This window comes from Cebus imitator, unplaced genomic scaffold (genome assembly GCF_001604975.1).
Source record: "Cebus imitator isolate Cc_AM_T3 unplaced genomic scaffold, Cebus_imitator-1.0 Scaffold38, whole genome shotgun sequence".
NCBI classification, from domain to species: domain Eukaryota; kingdom Metazoa; phylum Chordata; class Mammalia; order Primates; family Cebidae; genus Cebus; species Cebus imitator.
Genome location: NW_016107353.1, coordinates 7,808,382 through 7,827,133, shown reverse-complemented (window position 1 = coordinate 7,827,133; position 18,752 = coordinate 7,808,382). Strand labels below are relative to the sequence as shown.

At 43.0% G+C, this 18,752-nt stretch overlaps 1 protein-coding gene across 9 annotated transcripts in view; it reads right to left on the bottom strand.

Annotated features, from left to right (window-relative positions):
• HHAT (hedgehog acyltransferase) overlaps positions 1–18,752 on the bottom strand; it is a 354,783-nt gene that overhangs the window by 331,683 nt on the left and 4,348 nt on the right. For 8 of the 9 annotated variants that reach the window (XR_005199664.1, XR_005199669.1, XR_005199665.1 and 5 more), the window contains exon 2: positions 2,286–2,417. Coding sequence is in view for 1 of the 9 variants with exons in the window: in XM_017525581.2 (XP_017381070.1) it covers positions 2,286–2,376 (91 nt within the window). In the remaining 8 variants the exon portion in view is untranslated. Of the gene's footprint in view, positions 1–1,831; positions 1,911–2,285; positions 2,418–18,752 lie in introns of those variants that run through there. The other variant, XR_005199668.1, reaches the window with a different exon arrangement.

Sequence of the window (18,752 nt, the reverse complement as noted above, 5' to 3'; positions counted from 1 at the left end):
CCTCCTGAGTAGCTGGGACTACAGGCACGTGCCACCATGCCCAGCTAATTTTTTGTATTTTTAGTAGAGACAGGGTTTCACCGTGTTGACCAGGATGGTCTCGATCTCTTGACCTCGTGATCCACCCGCCTCGGCCTCCCAAAGTGCTGGGATTACAGGCATGAGCCACCGCGCCCGGCATAAGCAAATTTCAAGTCAAGTTCTGAAAGGGCGAGGGCCTGTCCTCCCCTTCCCTTCCATCCTTCCTGCCGGTCAAAAAGCAAACACAACAACAAGAGCTGGAGCAGTTACCTTACAAAAGGTAGGACAACATACTGAGGACGGCAGGGGAACATGGGAGAAGGAACCAGGGTCTCTGAAGCTAGCTAGACACCACACTAGCCGTGGACTACAGTTACATTGAAGGCTAAGTTTCTGCAGCCAAGCTTGTTTTCTAAATAATATCCTATCTCATAGGGCTGTGCTAACGATCAAGTGAGACAAGGTACATGAAATATCTAGCACACAGTGCCTGACACAGAGCAGGTTAGTTCCTTCTCCGTAGGCTCTGAGAGCTCAGAGGCTCCAGCAAGGGAATGCAGCTACTTAGACAGTCTTGACCAAAGAACACTGCTCGTCTACTTTACATGGTCACTTCCTGCAACCAAGCCCATGGCTATGAGTGGGACACGTTCAGAATGGAGAGGAAGGTCAACGTGGTGATCCATAGAGTAGCAGATGCTGAAGGCAGAGCCTTCTCAACTGCACTTCCCAAAAACTACCTTTGTCATTTTAAATGACTGCATTACTTTCAATGTGCTGTCCTGCCTTCAAGATAAGACCAAATATACAACACAGGTCTTTCACAGCCTATCCCTGCTCTTTGATCTAAGCTCAGCTCTTTCACTCCCTCATCACACTCTGCACTGTAGTCCTGCTAAGAGGTTTGTAGTTCTCTGATCATGATAAGCTATCCCCAACAGCAATTGCCGGCAAACTTATCTCTGCTCAGTGTCCCTCTGCTCACTTCTCTACCTGGCTGACTCTTGTTCTTCTTAAGAGAAGGCTCAGTAATCACTATCACCTCTAGGATGCTCTCCCTACCTATGGCAGAGACTGCTCATGGTCCTCCAAAATTCTTCCTCTTTCTTCCATAAAATAAGAAGTTTTAGGCCAGGTGTAGTGGCTCATACCTGTAATCCCAGCACCTTGGGAGGTTGAGGTGAGAAGATCAGCTGAGGTCAGGACTTTGAGACAAGCCTGGCCAACATGGTAAAACCCTGTCTCCGCTAAAAATACAAAACTTAGCCAGCTGTCATGGCAGGTGCCTGTAATCTCAGCTACTCAGGAGGCTGAGGCAGGGGAACTGCTTGAACCTGGGAGGCGGAGGTTGCAGTGAGCTGAGATCATGCCATTGCACTCCAGCATGGGTAACAAGAGCGAAACTAGGTCTCGAAAAAAAAAAAAAAAAAAAAGAGAGAGAGAAGTTGTAGGTAGCATCTAGCCACTAAGCTAAAGACGACTTCCCAGCCTCCCAGCTGTGTCCGTGGGACTCAATGCTGGCCAATTCAGTGTGAGCAGGAGTGACAAGCGGTCCTTGCCAAACCGCCACTTGCCCAATGAAGGAGGGCTCCCATTCACCTTCCTATGGGCTGGAATGTGACCTGATGATGACTCATCCCCAATACTCAGACAAGGCAACACACCAAAGACAGCAGAACAGGAAGATAAATCAAGTCCAGGTCTCATATGTCTTCAAAGAGTCATGATGAAAGAGAAACTTAAGAATTTACTTTGAATTCTGAATGCAAATCCCCTCCATGGCCTTCAATAGCCATTGAATCAAACCCACCAATTATAGAAGACAGGCCACAGCATCACCTAAAAGCCCCAGGATTAGGGTAGAGACCTTCATGGACTCAGGTCACTGATTCAAACTATCCAAGACAGGGGGAAGCAAATCAAGGTCAGGAAGCTGAGGCAGGAGAACTGCTTGAATCTGGGAGGCGGAGGTTGCAGTGAGCCGAGATCATGCCATTGCACTCCAGCATGGGTAACAAGAGCGAAACTAGGTCTCAAAAAAATAAAAAGGGGGGGGGCGGAGAGGGAGAGAGAGAGAGAAAGAGAGAGATAGAGAGGGAGGGAGGGAGGGACGGAGGGAGAGGGAGGGAGAGAGAGAGAGAAGCAAATCAAGGTCCACGTCATCTTGACACGACTGGATCATCTTCCTGAGTCTCCTACCTCTGCTCCTTTTTTGACAGGTGTTTCCTTGTTTGATAGGAGGTCAGAACAGCTTAAGGCCTTACCTCTGGACACTTTGTAAACTTCATAGAAGGAATAGAAGTGGAAGCCTAGTGAGGCAAGTAGGTAAAGTGCCAGTTCCCATCGGGGCAGCATGGCTCCTTGTCACAAAAGTTCCCGATGCCCACGCTGAGTTTCTGAGAAAGAGACAAAACATTAAGCCATGAACATGACACTAGAAAACAGCATCTTAACATCAATTCAGTTAGTTCACACTCCCAGAGATTCATCACTACTCAAGGTGGTACAGGCATAACCCCAATCAAGCCTCCTTCTCCCTGTGACCTTACCCCACCCTGCATCCAACACACACACACACACACACACACACACACACACACACACGGTCTGTCAAATTTGTCAGGTCTTTTCCTAGGAGTTCCCACTGCCTCCCATCAGAGGATACATCAGACAGTTCTCTACTCATTGCGTAATATACCTGTCTCTTCTATGGAGTGGATTCTCAGATAGCAGGGACCATGATCTCTGACTCCCCAGCCCCTAGCAGAGTGCCTAGAATGTAGCAAAAAGGGACTACCAGGTGTTCTGTTAATAATAAATGGCTTCAAAAAGTCTGAAAAGCACAAACAATATTCAAACCTCTAAGCCAACAGACTCACCATCCTCGTCATCCCTTTCAAGTATCATCCTATGGGCCAGGCATGGTGGCTCATGCCTGTAATCCCAACACTTTGGGGGGCCAAGCTGGGAGGAACACTTGAGGCCAGCAGTGCAAGACCAGCCTGGGCAACATAGCCAGATCCCATCTCTACAAAAAATAATAAAATAAAAACTTAAAAGAAAATTGGCTGGGTGCAGTGGTGCACACCTGTTACCTCATCACTGTGGGAGGCCAAGGTGGGTGGATCACTTGAGGCCAGGAGTTCGAGACAAGCCTGACCAACATGGCAAAACCCATTGCAACTAAAAATACAAGAATTAGCCAGGCGTGGTGGTGCTTGCCTATAATCCCAGCTACTCAGGAGGCTGAGGCAGGAGAATCACTTAAATCCAGGAGGCTGAGGTTGTAGACAACCGAGATTGTGCCACTGCACTCCAGCCTCGATGACAGAATGAGACCATGTCTCAAAAAAAATAAATGAAAATAAAAATAAAAGAAATACGGTACTATCTGTAGTTGATTATCAGAATGGAATAATAAAAACTTCTCTGTCTGCCATGCATCTATGCACTCTCTTACTTATGTATTTTCAGAGATAGGGTCTCTATGTTGCCCAGTCTGGTCTTGATCTCCTGGCCTTAAGTGATCCTCCCATCTCAGCCTCCTGAGTAGCTGGAATTACAGGCACAAGCCTCTGTGCCAGGCCTCATCTGTACATTTCTTAAAGAGAAGTTAATGACATAACCACAGGCATCTGTGACGGACACTGCTCATTACCCACCACCCCTCACTACCCCTTTTCAGTATTCAGTCTTTTTTCTTACACAGCAATTAAAATTTCATCTGGACACAAGACGCTGAGCTCAATACTACATTGTAGCTAAGTGTGGACGCCTGAATAGCTCCATTCAAAAGGGTGTGAGTGAAGGGACGTGACTGTGGCCATCTCTTTCCCTCCCTTTCCTGTTGAAAAGAGTTGGAACAGCCACTGTGGATGAAGAGGTGACAGCCACATGAACAAGATAGAGGCCCCTCAGTTCTTGACTCCATGTACCAACCCCAACCCTCCAAGTGCCCCAGACCTCTTATATCTGGACTGTTACAGGAAACAGAAATGCATTTCTAGGTTGTTTAAGCCTCTCCTATTCTAGGTCTCTCTGTCATGGCAGCCATGACCATATTTTAAGTAATAGAGAAGGTATGCGAAAGTTCGGTCCTAAAAGTCGGCAAATTAAATGATTCCAAATGTTCCCAAGTAACAGAGTTCACTAAATTCAAACCCTTTTATGGCCTTTACTGCTTTAAACCTCTCAAGTATGTCTCATTATGGATGCCAAATTAAGAGCAAAATTTTAAGTCCCCCACAAGTACTTCTAACATGTGACAGTAATGCCAAAACCCAGAATTCACACGTTATCTCATTTTGTTTTCACAACAGCCTGGTGAAGTAGGTGGAAGTGGAACAGAGGAGGTAGGCATTTTATAGATGACAAATGTGATGAGGTCACAGAGCCAGAAATAACTGAGCCAGGGCAAAAAAACAAATACTGCATGATCTCACTTATATGTGAAATCTAAAAAAAGTCAAACTCACAGAAGTAGTGGTTGCCAGGGGCTGGGGGAAGGGTGGAAGATGTTGGTTAAGAGATACAAAGTTTCAGTTGGACAGGATGAATACATTCTGGGGATCTATTGTACAGCATGGTGGTTACAGTTAACAATAATGTATTCTATTCTTGAAAAGTACCTCACCATAAAATAAGCAGGTAACGTGATGGATATGTTAATCGCCTTGATTTAATCATCTCATAATGTATAGCTAAACATTACATTGTGCAACATATATGTACAATTTTGTCTAAATAATGAGTAAACAAATAAGTAAATAACTGAGCCAAGGCTCAAAGCCAGGTCTTTGGACCCAGGTCCTCCCCCTCCACTCTGCCACAGCCAACCCCATTAATGCCAATGTACAGTTGCTCAGACTCTGCCACACACAAACTCCTTTCTTCAAGCCACTGGGAAACAGAGCAGGGAGGGAAATGAACTTCGGCTTTGATAAATCACAATTTCAGAAATAAGCAGTCTTGCACCCAGAGTGCCCCATTTCATTACCTAAAAGCCACCCAGAAAGTTTGGTGTAGCCTTTCTCTACAACCTAAGAGATCCAGAAGCAATCATGTACTCATGCTGTACACAAGCCTCTCTATGCCCTGGTATTCAGCAACACTTGGTCAAGTTCCTTACTATTTCTCAGAACTGCTTCTAGCTTTATCCATTTCTGCACACATTTTTAAATACTTTAATCTTTAGAATAACAAGACTCCTTTCTGGAAGTTTTTAGGAATTTGGTAGTCTTCCCTTTAGTGGGATGGTAATTTTAACTTCTTGGTTTATAATTTAACGTCTTGCCTGTTGAAATATGTTGCTGTTACAATGGGTGACCTCTGCCTCAGGAAGAATCGGTGATTAACAAAGAGCTGATCTCTTAAAAAGGCTACTGAAATTTGAACGTAAATGATCTTGTAGATTAAATGAAAGTTTTAAAAGGCCTACCTGTTAGATGCTTTTCAGGGACATTCTGAGACAATTTTCCTAGAAAATTCAGTTTAATTATTTCCCCTTTCAGTGCTACCCCTCCAGGGTGGCAAACAAACTTTTTTGTTCGTTTGTTTGTTTGAGACAAAGTCTAGCTCTGTTGCCCAAGTCGGGGTACAGTGGCAGGATCTCAAATTGCATTTGTATGATTACCATACTTTACACATTTGTTAGATTATTTTTTTTTTTTTTTGAGACGGAGTTTCGCTCTTGTTACCCAGGGCTGTGCAATGGCGCGATCTCGGCTCACCGCAACCTCCGCCTCCTGGGTTCAGGCAATTCTCCTGCCTCAGCCTCCTGAGTAGCTGGGACTACAGGCACGCGCCACCATGCCCAGCTGATTTTTTGTAGTTTTAGTAGAGACGGGGTTTCACCATGTTGACCAGGATGGTCTCGATCTCTTGACCTCGTGATCCACCCGCCTCGGCCTCCCAAAGTGCTGGGATTACAGGCTTGAGCCACCGCGCCCGGCCTAGATAATTTTTATTCATTCATTTTCCACCCCACTTGTTCCAATTCAGGGTCTCTGGTGGCTGGAGCCCATTCCAGCAGCTCAGGACACAAGGCAGGAACCCGCCCTGGACAGAATGCCATCCCAGCAGAACCCACTCATGCTCACACCCTCACACTCACTACCAAACACAGGTTCAGCTGCTCGCCACTTGCAAAACAAATTAGCAAGATAGAGGTACAGTAGAAGGAAAGTGACTTTATTATAGACCAAAGCTAGCAATGGGGAAGATGGCCTAGATTCTTGCCTTAATGAAATCACTTCAAATTTCCAAGCGAAGTGCAAAGGTTGAAAAAGGGGAAGGGAGCTGTGGCATGGGGTGAGGCAGTGCACGCCTGCATGACTTGTTCCAATGACTTGTCTTGAATTGTTGCTCCCTCTTGTGAGTGGGCTGGCGTCATCTCGGGCTCAGCTGGGTTGTAAATTAACAGTAGCCTCGAAGCAATCTCCTTGTAGGGGAGATTTTCACAGGTGCCTGCTAGTCTCTGGAACCTCAGCTTCAAGCTGAAGGAAGGAAGCTGAAAACTGACTGAAAGCAGGTAATGGTGGCCCCGAGGGGTCCCCAAAACAGGAAGCAATTGCAGGGATTCCTAGGAATGTCTGGCTTTTGTTGAATTTGGATTCCAAATTTGGAGTTGATGGCTAAGCCACTTTATGAGGCCTTTAAAAGGGACTAGATTCAGAGCCCTCTACCTTGGACAGATGAACAGCAACAGGCATTCGATACCATCACAGATAAACCTTATAGGGTACTCGGTCACACTCACACACTGGGACCATTTAGACACCCAAATTCACCTCATAGGCACAGCTTTGGGATGTCAGAGGAAACCCAAGTGCCCAGAGAAAACCCCTGCAGACATAGGGAGAAGGGAGAACGTGCAAACTCCAGGTAGACAGGCAGAAAATCCATTCCCTTTTCTTCAATGGTATAAGGAAACAATGACATTGTTTGAATGAAATAGTAACATTGTTGAAACAATGTTATTATTTCCTGCTATGTTTTGTAGATATATACACAAAGATACGTAGTAACTAGCAGCAAACCAGGAGGTAACTAAGCAGCAAAACTAGCTATCCCCTCACCCCCAAAATTTAGGGATTGAGCCAAATACTCACCACCTGACAGCACAGTAATAAATTCTGACACCAAACCCACCTGTGGGGCTGGGGAAGAGGGATGGGAGAGGGAAGGGGTAGAATCCCAGGCTCTGTCATTTATTGATTGAGGAACTTAGGTAGATGATGGCCTCCCAGATGTTTTCTCATAGGGTTGTTGAAGGGGTTAAATGTAAAATGCTTAGCCCAGGGCCTGGCACTGAATAAGCACTCAACAAACATTAGCATTTACCAGTTAGTGAATTTCATTCATCAGGTGCCTAACTATCCCTGACCCTGATTTTCTCCCTTAATCAAAGAAATCTGACCTTCCTGAGGTGTGCCCACCCTACCCGCACCTGGACCTCTTTCAGGAGGTTGGCATCCCCAGGGCTTTAATATCTCAATCCTCTTCTGATGCCCAATCCAAGGCCACCCTGGACAGTAAGCAAACTGTCCGTGGGGGCCACCTGCAAGCTTTCTGCCCGCTGCCTCTTTCTCTCCCCCTACCTCTCTGCTACCCCCAAGGGAATGATAGGCGGTACCTTCCATTTTCATGTTCATCACTCTCCACTACATAATGCCACCTCATAATACCACCACCCCACACTCACCAATCCTCCTTAACAGATCTTTCTTCCTCACACCTCTCAACTCTTGCCCATTTATCTCAGGAAAATTATTCTCCTATTTCGTTTTCCCTATTTCAGCTGTGCAGCCAGAAAGAAAATCAGAGTAGTTATGTCTTGAGGGATTTATGACACAACAAGGTAAAAGAACAGGAAAGCTGTACATTTGTGAATATAACTGGACCCTTTTTTAAACGTCCAGGCCCTCAGAGGTTCCCAAAAACCATCAGAAAATGCTCAAGTTTCGATTTCTCATGCTGTAAACAAGCATGTCCCTCTTTAGGCAGAGCTATCAGGCTTAAATCAAGGAGATTCTTACTCAAATGTGGAAGAGATGCTTCTTTTCTGTTTTCATGCACACAGTCCTGCAGCAGCATTATCAGCTAAGTGGGTAGCTGTGAGATAGCCTAGAAAAGTAACTTACAACATCATTTCTATAGAAAACAGCCAATCTATAGGGACACAGCCTGTTTTTAAGTAGAAGTCTACCCGATTAACCTACATAAACGAGATTGCATTGTTGAGATGTAAGAGTAAAGGAGGGTTGTTGGGCTGTATGATGGTGAGATGTGTCTAAGAACACTTCCACCACGTGGGAACACTGATCAGGACTGTAAAGAAGAGAAAATGTGGATGGTTCAGGGAAGGGAAAACAGAAGCCAAGTGGTAAGGAGTCTTAAAACATACGATTTCACATTTCAATTTGATATCCTGAGGAAACTTCAGGCTTGCAAGCCAGCACATATAATTATTTGAATGAAGCTCCACAAAGAAGCCCCTTGATGCTCTGATAGATCCAAGAGGCAGGGAGGTCGATGATTTAGGCCTTTAGTGAAAGTAGAGAGAGTGCTGGAACCAAGCCACAGAGATGGGAAAATATTAAGTTATCCCTGGTATCAAACTAGTCCAGAAGTTGGTAAAGGGAAAAAAGAGGAAGATGAAGATAAAATAGCAATTCCAAAGCTGTAAGACAACAGGATCTCGAAGCTAAATGTTATTGAAAAGAGAATTTCGAGGCAAGTGAGGACAAAGCAATAGAACATGCCCTTAATATCAGACATTAAAGGAAATCAAAGCAAAGGTTTTCCTAGAGTCAGAGGGAAGGAATTCAGACTGTAGTAATAGAAAGCTTTCTCCACCTCCAAATTGGGTACAAACACCCCGAAGTTGAACATGTCCAAAAATGTATTTATCAGGGAATTATAGAACTCAAGAGGGCCGCAGAATAAAATGTTAGCTGTAAAATGGCAAGAATCTCTCAGCTAACAGAGTTTTTCTATACTGGAGCTACCTACATTTGCATTTACTTTGGAATTTAACACTCCACCTGCTTTCAAAGATGCCATCTACTCTGATCCTCACAGGAGGTAGTAAGTTTTTAGGTCCCTTTCAGGAATCAGAATCCTACTCAGGAAGAAGCAGCGATCTGCCCATGGACAGAGAAGCCAGCAATGGAGCAGAAATTAGAACCAAAATTCCCAGCCCCCGCTGTCATACAGGCAGGAATCCTGTTCCTTGATCTTGGAAGGAAAGTACAGCTCACCTTGCCAAACCCTGAAACATGCATCAACATAACGGCTGCAAGATGCTTTCCCCCCAGCAACTTCCAGTATCATTTCAAAAGGACTTCAGCTTTACTTCCGATGCAGGCAACTAATGGATTCCAACATTTCCATTTTAAATTTTTTCTGCTCTTAAATCTTGATATCAAGCACTAAATGGGCTATCACCCAATACTCACACGCACCAGAGGACTTTAACAAGAGAGCTCTCATCATTAAGCTAACAATCCTTCCATATCAGCATCACCATCATCACTTCTACCGACTCACTGCTTAATGTCCTAAATGAAGATTTCCCTCTACTGCGTTGTCTTATGCTTCAGTAATAGCTGTACTAGACCAAGTACTATTTACAGATTTCCTACAGCTGAAAAAGCACTTTACAAGTATTATCTCATTTAATCTTCATAACAACCCTTTGAGGTTGGTGCTTCTGATAACCTCACTTAACACAAGAGGAAACGAAGGCCCAGAGAGCATAAGAAACCTGCCCCAAACCACACAACTGGTAAGCAGCAGAACTTAGATTCATACCCACAGAGTCTAACTCTAGAGCCTTCCCTCAGCCACCTCACTACTCTTACAGAATGTACTGGATTCACTTTTTCCAAAATCTATAATGAAATCAATCTATTAGGAAAGCTAGAAGGTAATATAAGTGGTCTAAATGTAATAGAATTTTTAAATGTTATGTATAACATCACTCTGCAATGAAAAAAATTTTTAATCAATGAAATGTCATCAAAATACACATGAAACATCTAACTCACATGTATTCCTTGAAAGATTTACTGAAAAAGGCAAATTGAACCAAACCGATTTACCTTGGAAATAAGATGGGAGGGTCAACAGTTATGCAGAGGTAAGAGTAAAATTGAAATAGTTCTAAATTCTGGAACAAATGAGCTCTCTGGAAACCACAAGTAATAGAAGTGAAAGCAGCACATACCCACTGAAATGACATCGGCTTTAAAGAAAATGAAATAGTGCAATATTCCATCATATTTGGAAAAAGTGGTATGAGACTTTTGCCTTTTCCAGGGTCCAATTTTCATGGAACTAACCCTATTTTGTAGACTCTGAATTACATGACTTTCTCCAGGAAAATCACCAAGTCCAGATTCCCAAATCACAATTCTCTCCAAACCCCACTTAAGTCTTTTTTTTTTTTTTCTGAGACAGATTCTTCCTCTGTGCATTGGAGGGAGTGCATTGGCATGATCTCCGCTCACTGCAACCTCCTCCTCCCAGGCTCAAGTGACTCTCCTGCTTCAGCCTCCTGGGTAGCTGGGATTACAGGTGCATACCACCACAGCCTGCTAATGTTTGTATTTTTAGTAGAGATGGGGTTTTGCCATGTTGCCCAGGCTGGTCTCAAACTCCTGGTCTCAAGTGATCCTCCTGCCTCAGCCTCCCAAAGTGCTGGAATTACAAGCATGAGCCACTGCACCCGGTGGTCCCCACTTAAGAGTCTTATACTCTTATTCTTCAACCCACATAATTCTAACGGGAAACACTTCTCCAAACCCAGAAAGGCTTCATCAACACAGAAGAACGACTAGATAGACTGGAAGAGGTCCACTGGACTGGGGGAAAAAGTCTAATTACAGAATAGTTTAAAATATATACCTACTACTTCCAAATCTGCACCAACATGTTATGTATCAGTTACGTATTATGTATCAGTTATGTATCAGATACATGTTATGTATCAGTTCCTGCATAAGAAACCATCACAAGACGTAGTACCTTATAACAACAAACTTTCATTCTTTTTAAGGATCTTGGGGGATGGCAGTCTGGACAGTTCTGTTCATGTCCCTCCTGGGGTCACTCATGTGACTTCTGTTATCACACAGCTCCACTGGGGCTGGAGGGGCCACGATGACCTCATGCACACATCTGGCGTTTGGGGCCAGCTCATACAAGACACCTCCCTTCTCCTCCAGGCCAGACCTCCTCCTCTGGTAGGCTGGACTCAGCTTTTTCACAGCAGTGAGGCTTCAGGGCTCCAAAAAAAAAAAAAAAAAAAAAGGCAAGAGGTGCAACATCCTTTAAGGACTGGCTCTGGAGTTCACAGAACACTTTATTGGTCAAAGCAAGTCCAAAGGCCAGTCCAGATTCAAGGAGGACGAGAAAACAGACCATACTTCCTTATGAAAGAAACAGCAAGGGTACCTTAGAAAGGGGTGGGAACACAATCTACCACACCAGGTTTGTTACAGTTACTAATCAATAAAATCTGGAAAATCAGTTGAAAAACCTTTCACAATGGATCTTTATTACATAAAATGTCGCAAAGGTTGTTTTCTTCTCCTTTCTTTTACATATATGTAATGAAATCCAAATCAGAATTTCAAAATCAATGAGGTCTCTGTTTCCATTTTTTCTCATCTCCAGCCAGTTTGGGAATTCCTTTTATAACCTACTTGACCATTTCCAGTAACATTACAAAGCAGAGAAACTGTTCCTAAGCAGTCCTTGCTTTTGTTGTTTTTGAGGCAGGGTCTCACTCTGTCACCCAGGCTGGAGTGCAGTGGCATGATCACAGCTCACTGCAGCTCTGAACTGCTAGGCTCAGATGAGCCTCCTGCCTCAGCCTCCCAGGTGCATACCACTGTGCCTGGCTAGCAGTTCTGATTGTTATCATGTTTTCCCTTGAAATCTACCCCTCTATTTCTAAAAAATACAGAGGTGGATTTCTTCTGCCACTGGTCTTCTTCTACCTTCTGGAACTAAAGGCATGGAGACAGAATAGTGTCATGTGATTTCAGGGGTGGTTCTGCAGTCAGAATGCCAAAGATTGAACATCAGCTTTCCCACTTTATGGTTGTGTGACCTAGGACAAGTTGCATAACCTCTCTGTGCCTCAATTTTCTTATCTGTAAAAAAAAAAAAAAATAGCAAACCTCAGAAAATTGATGTGAGGATTAAATGAGTTTATAAAATGATAAAAACAGTGCCTTAGGCATAGTAAACTCTGAAATGCTTATTCTTGTTGTTTTTAATGCTATTACTATTATTGAGTATACTAAAAAGACTTTTTTATTCTTTCCAATAATACTCCTTCAAATGTTTAAAAGTAATTAATGCCATCTACTCCATCCAAACCCTCTTCCAAACCAACATCTATGATTCCTTCAACCATTACTTCAATGACTTGGTTCCAGTTTCCCTTTTTTTGTTGAGACCAGGTCTCAGTCTCACTCTGTTGCTCAGGCTGGAATGCAGCGGCACGACCTTGGCTCACTGCAGCCTCAGCCTCCCAGGCTCAAGCAATCCTTCCATCTCAGCCTCCTGAGTAGCTGGGACTACAGACAAGAGACACCACACCCAGTTTTTTAAGACATAGGAGTCTCAGGCCGGGCGCGGTGGCTCAAGCCTGTAATCCCAGCACTTTGGGAGGCCGAGGCGGGTGGATCACAAGGTCAAGAGATCGAGACCATCCTGGTCAACATGGTGAAACCCCGTCTCTACTAAAAATACAAAAACATTAGCTGGGCATGGTGGCGCGTGCCTGTAATCCCAGCTACTCAGGAGGTTGAGGCAGGAGAATTGCCTGAACCCAGGAGGCGGAGGTCGCGGTGAGCCGAGATCGCGCCATTGCACTCCAGCCTGGGTAACAAGAGTGAAACTCCGTCTCAAAAAAAAAAAAAAAGACATAGGAGTCTCACTGTTTTCCCAGGCTGGTCTTAAACTCCTGGGCTCAAGTGATCCTCCTGCCTACACCCCCAAAGTGCTGGGATTACAAGCATGAGCCACCATGCCTATCCCAGATCCTTTGCCTTTCTCTCAGTTGTCTCTTTACAGTACAGGTCCATAGAACTGAACCCAAAGCTCCAGTTGTGTCAAACAGTGCGAGGACAAAACCATCACTTCTCTTCTTTCAGAAACTGCACTCAAATAATGAAATCTTAGACCCAGGTCTTCATTCAACAAATATGAATGAACTCCTACTGACAACCAAGAACTGTGTTCTTTGTGAAGACAAAATATAAAGATCCCCTCTGTGGGATCCACCAAAGATGGCTCCCCTAGAAATCTCCATGTCGTGATCCCTGGAACCATGAATATGTTGCCTTACACAGCAAAAGGGACTCTGCTGATGTGATTAAGGATCTTTTGATTGAGTGATTAGCCTGGATTATCTGGGTAAGCCCAAGGTAATCACAAGGTTCCTTATAGGAGGGAGGCAGAAGGGTCAGAGACAGAGAGGAAATGTGAGGTGACGCTAAAGGCGAGGTTAGAGTGGTATGCTTTGAAGATGGAGGAAGGGCTCCTGAACAAAGGAATCTAAAAGGCATCTAAAGGCTGGAAAAGTCAACAACAACAAAGAGATTCTTTCCTAGAACCTCCAGAAGAAATGAACCCTGCTGACCCATTTTGGACCTCCGACATCCAGAACCACAGGTAATAAACATGTGTTGTTTTAAACCACTGAATTTTTGTTAACTTATTACTGGTGCCATAGGAAACTCATATACCATCCCTGCCCTCAGTTCATGGCCTTATGGGAGGAAAGTACCTAACTAAAAGGATTTATAGAAAACAGACTGTTTTTTAATCCAATGGCCATAAACTTTTAAAACTTAAATAGGAAGAAAAGTTTTTTAATCCAGTGGTCATAAACTTTTAAAACTTACATTGGAAGAAAATTAAATCTGAAAACAAAATTTTATACTTAATACTCCCTTAACATTTTTTGATTTCCACCTCACACTGATACCAATCTTATAATCAAACATAACTCTAAGTCTTTTTATATGAAATTCCCTTAAGCCAGATCTCTGCCATTAAAGATTGGCAAAAGGGAGTCAATTTTACAAGTCCCTAATTCAAAAAAAAAAAAAAGCTACTGATGTGATATTGCATTCTTTCCCCCTGAAAATTCTCAACCTATTTTAAGCCTTTTTAATCAGCAAGGCTTGTGCCCACATCTTCCACTCCCCAGCCTGAAAGCATCAGAATGAACCTAACTTTTTATAAGATTTTAAGTAAATTTTATTAAAATATACTTAAATAAAGAAAAATCTCAAGGCTTCCTTTTTATTATTTTTTTCTTAAACAGGGTCTCACTTTGTCACCAAGACTAGAGTGCAGTGCCATGAACATAGCTCACTGAAGCCTCTAATTCCTGGGCTCAAATGATCCTCCTGCCTTGGCCTCAGGAATAGCTAGGATTGCAGGCTTGCATCATCACACCCTAATTTTTTGGTCTTGTTTTGTTTAGAGACAGGGTCTTGCTATGTTGCCCAGGCTGATCTCAAACTCCTGGCCTCAAGTGATCCTCCCTCCTCCCAAAGTGCTGGGATTGCAGGAAGAGGTCACCATGCCCAGCCCTTTCTAAGAAGTGGAAAGCATTATGTAATTATCACCGAGATAAAAACTGCTTGCCAGGCCAGAGGCAGTGGCTCACATCTATAATTCTAGCACTTTGGGAGGCAGAGACGGGCAGATTGCTTGAGCCTAGCAGTTTGAGACCAGCCTGAGCAGCACGGCAAGACTTTGTCTCTAAAAACAGCACAAAAATTAGCCAGGCATGGTGGTGCACACCTCTAGACACAGCTACTAGAGAGGCTGAGGTGATAGGATCGCTTGAGCCTAGGAGAGGGAGACTGCAGGGAGCTGAGATCACACCACTGCACTGCAGCCTGGGTGACACAGCAAGATCCTGTTTCCAAAAAAACAGAAGAATGCCTCAGAAGCCCCTTCTGCCCTTTCCTAGTCACTAACTCCCATCAAAGGTGACCACTAGCCTAACTTCTACCACCATAGTTAATTTAGTTCTGCCTGGTTCTGAAATTCACATTGATGGAATCACATTGCACTTTCTGTTTTATGTCTGTCTTGGTTTTGCTCAGCTTTGTGTCATGAGATTCGTCCATGTTATGGGAGGCAATAATTTGTTCATTCTTACTACTGTACCAATTAGTGCCTTTTGTGTCCTATTGAAAAAAACCTTGTCCCTAAGTCATAAAGATATTTTACTTTGCTTTCTTCCAGGAGCTTTGTTTTAGCATTCACATTTAGGTGTATGTCACCTTAATTAATTTTTGTATATGAGATGAGGCACATGATCTAGATTCATTTTGTCCATGTGGATAGCCAATTGACCCAGCATCATTTACTGAGAAGGTCATCTTCTCTCCACTGCCCTGCAGTGTCACCTCTGTCATAAAAGACCACAGATGTATAAGCCTGTGTATGGATTCTCTACTCAGTTCCATAATCTGTGTAGCCTCATACCAATACCACACTGACATGACTGCCCACTGATCTTGCAGCTTAGGTCCTCCGATTGTGCTCTTCTTAGATTGTCTAGAATTTCCAAATAAATTTTACAATCAGCTTATCACCTTCTATTTTTGAAGAAAAAAAAAATCTGCTGGGATTTTGATTGGGATTCCCCCAAATCTGTAGATTTGCAGAGCAATACCATACCCTTAGTCATTTTAAATCTAATTTCTTTCAATGCTCCAGTTTGCAAAGAGTTCTTTTTATCATGAATGGGTGCTGAATTTTATCAAGTAATTTTTCTCCTTCATGTATAGAGTTAAATTGCATTTGTTGACTTTTCTAGTGTTAAAGTTTACATTCCTGAAATAAATTCAACTTGGTCATGATTTATTATCTTTTTCATGGATTGCTAGGTTTGACTTACCAATACATTAGTTAAGACTTATGTGTCTGTCTTTATGAGCATTTGGCCTATAATTTTCTTGTAAGATCCTTATCAATTTTTAGTAACAAGATTGTGCTGGCCTCATAAATGCAACTGGAAAGTGGTTTCTCTTTTTAATTTTCTTAAATGTTTGGAAGTTTCACTAGTAAAGCCATCTGGGCCTGAAAATTTTGCTACAAAAAGGTTTTTAACTACAAATGTAATCTCTTTAATAGATATAGAACTACTCATTTTTTTCTAGTTTTTGTGTCTTCGGTAATACATTTTATTGGAAAAATTTGTCAATTTAATCTGCATTTTCTAATGTATTACCACAAAATTGTTCATAACATCTTAAGAGCTTTTAAATGTCTGTGGGATATGTGATAGTTCATCTTTCTTCCCTGACACTAGTAATAACATCTACCACTAAGTTTCATTTCTACTCACAGAAAGAAAAGAAAAAAAAGTAGGGTGTGTACACTACATGACAGACATCCACTATCTCAGGAATAGTCTCCAACCATATTACCTACAGATGGAGCAGAGCAGGTAGATTATATAAACAACCCAGCAATTCCCTCTCCAAAGCTTTCATCACCAGAAACAACTGTGAACCTGAGCAAAAGGGGACCCTCACTGAAGGAAGAGGAAACTGCTATTTGTAATGCGCTAACAGGCTGGATGTGGTGGCTCATGCCTGTAATCCCAGCATTTTGGGAGACCAACATGGACAGACCACTTGAGCCCAGGAGTTTGAGACCAGCCTGGGCAATGTGGCAAAACCCTGTCTCTACTAAAAATACAAAAATTAGCCAGGAATGGTGTTGCATGCCTGTATGTAGTCCCAGCTGCTCAGCAGGCTGAGGTGGGAGGATCACCTGAGCCTGGGGAGTTGAGGTTGCAGCAAGCTGTGATCCAGCAGCTTGGGCAACAGAGCAAGACCCTTACACACACACAAAAAAAAAAAAAAAAAAAAAAAAAAAAAAAAAAAAAAAAAAAAAAAAAAAAAAAAAAGAAAGAAAGAAAGAAAGAAAAGAAAAGAAAAACAGGTGATACACTAAGGTGGTCAGCAAGTATTTAGATGAAAAACAACCACTAACTAGGTTTGTAACCCAGGATCCCCAGCCCTCCACTCCCAAGATGTCCATAGATAGAATTCAGAGGGACATGAGCTCAAATATCTTTATTTTCATGAACTTCTGGCTGAAAAAAATCAGCATTTGATTATAGATGTGGATAACAAATCATACTAATAAGAACAGTTCTGGCTGGGCACAGTGGCTCACACCTGTAATTCTAGCGCTTTGGGAGGCCGAGGTGGGCAGATCACTTGAGGCCAGGAGTTCAATACAGGCCTGGCCAACATAGCGAAACCTTGTCTTTACTAAAAATACAAAAATTAGTCAGGTGCGGTGCTTCACATCTGTAATCCCAGCCACTAGGGTGGGTTAGGCATGAGAATTGCTTCAACTCAGGAGGCGGAGGTTACAGTGAGCCCAGATCACACCACTGCACTCCAGCCTAGGTGACAGAGTGAGCCCTGTCTCGAAAAAAGAAAAAGAAAAAAAGAAAAGTCATAGTAGTAACAGCAGCTCTGATGACTTGTCATCAATAAAAGTCACAGATACTTTCATACCACAGTGCAGTACAGCTTTTGGAAATACCACAAAATACCATTTACATGGGCATCACTACTTTGAAATTACAGGAGTTATTTGCTACTGCACTGAATTTTGTTACTTACTGCATTAATAAAGGAGTACATATACTCATAAATCTGGAGCCTTGTTTTTTAGTTTTTTCATTTTACACTTTTTTTTAAGAGACAGGGTCTGACTCTCTCACACAGGCTAGAGTGCAATGGCCTGATCATAGCTCACCTTAGCCTTGACCTCCTGGGCTCAAGTGATCCTTCCTCCTCAGCCTCCCAAGTAGTTGGGACTACAGGTGGTGCTAGCACTGGGGAGTGGATGCAAATACAGAATAACATTAGCAGAGAGGTTTGACTACACAGAGAGCATAGTAAATCAATTGCTTACAGACTCATATCAAAATCCTATCTGTGAGTGTCATGTAACAAGCTGCAGCTGGTGGCAGGCTTTACAGTGGCAACGAGTTGATGTACTTCCATTGTACAGCTGCATCAGGTGGAAGGCTTTAAGTCAGAATCAGACACTTATTTTAGTCCACTCATGGCCTGCCCATTATTTTATTTACCACTTCCAGCTGTGCCTCTTTCCTGCACTGCACACTTGTCTCTGTCAGTTTTGGTAAGCCCACAAGCTAACCCTAGCCAAAATGAGTAAAAAACAAATGTCACTGGTAAGCTTCTTCAAAAAGGGGGAAACACCCAATGGTGAGACAGCAGAAGACTCTAAGACTGCCAACAAAAAGAAAGCTGCATTTAAAATAAAATACCAGGAGTCCTACTCAAATTACAGGTTCATTGCAACAGGTGATTCACATTCCCCAAGTCCACTTTGTAGCATATTCAAATGGCTATTCAATGAAGCCATGAAACCTTCAAAACTGCTTCACCACAGGGAGACCAAGCACCCTGCATTACAAGACAAGCCTTTGGAGCTTTTCAAAAGAAAAAATATGAACACAAAGAACAGAAGCAATTATTGAAGGCTACCATTTCATCAAATCATGTCTGCAATGAGAGGATCATTCTTAGTGGCTAACTGCACTGCTAAAGCTAAGAAGCCCTTTACTACTGGTGAAGAGTTGGTCCTGCCTACTTTTAAGGACATTTGTTCTGAACTTTTAGGAGAGGCTGCAATTC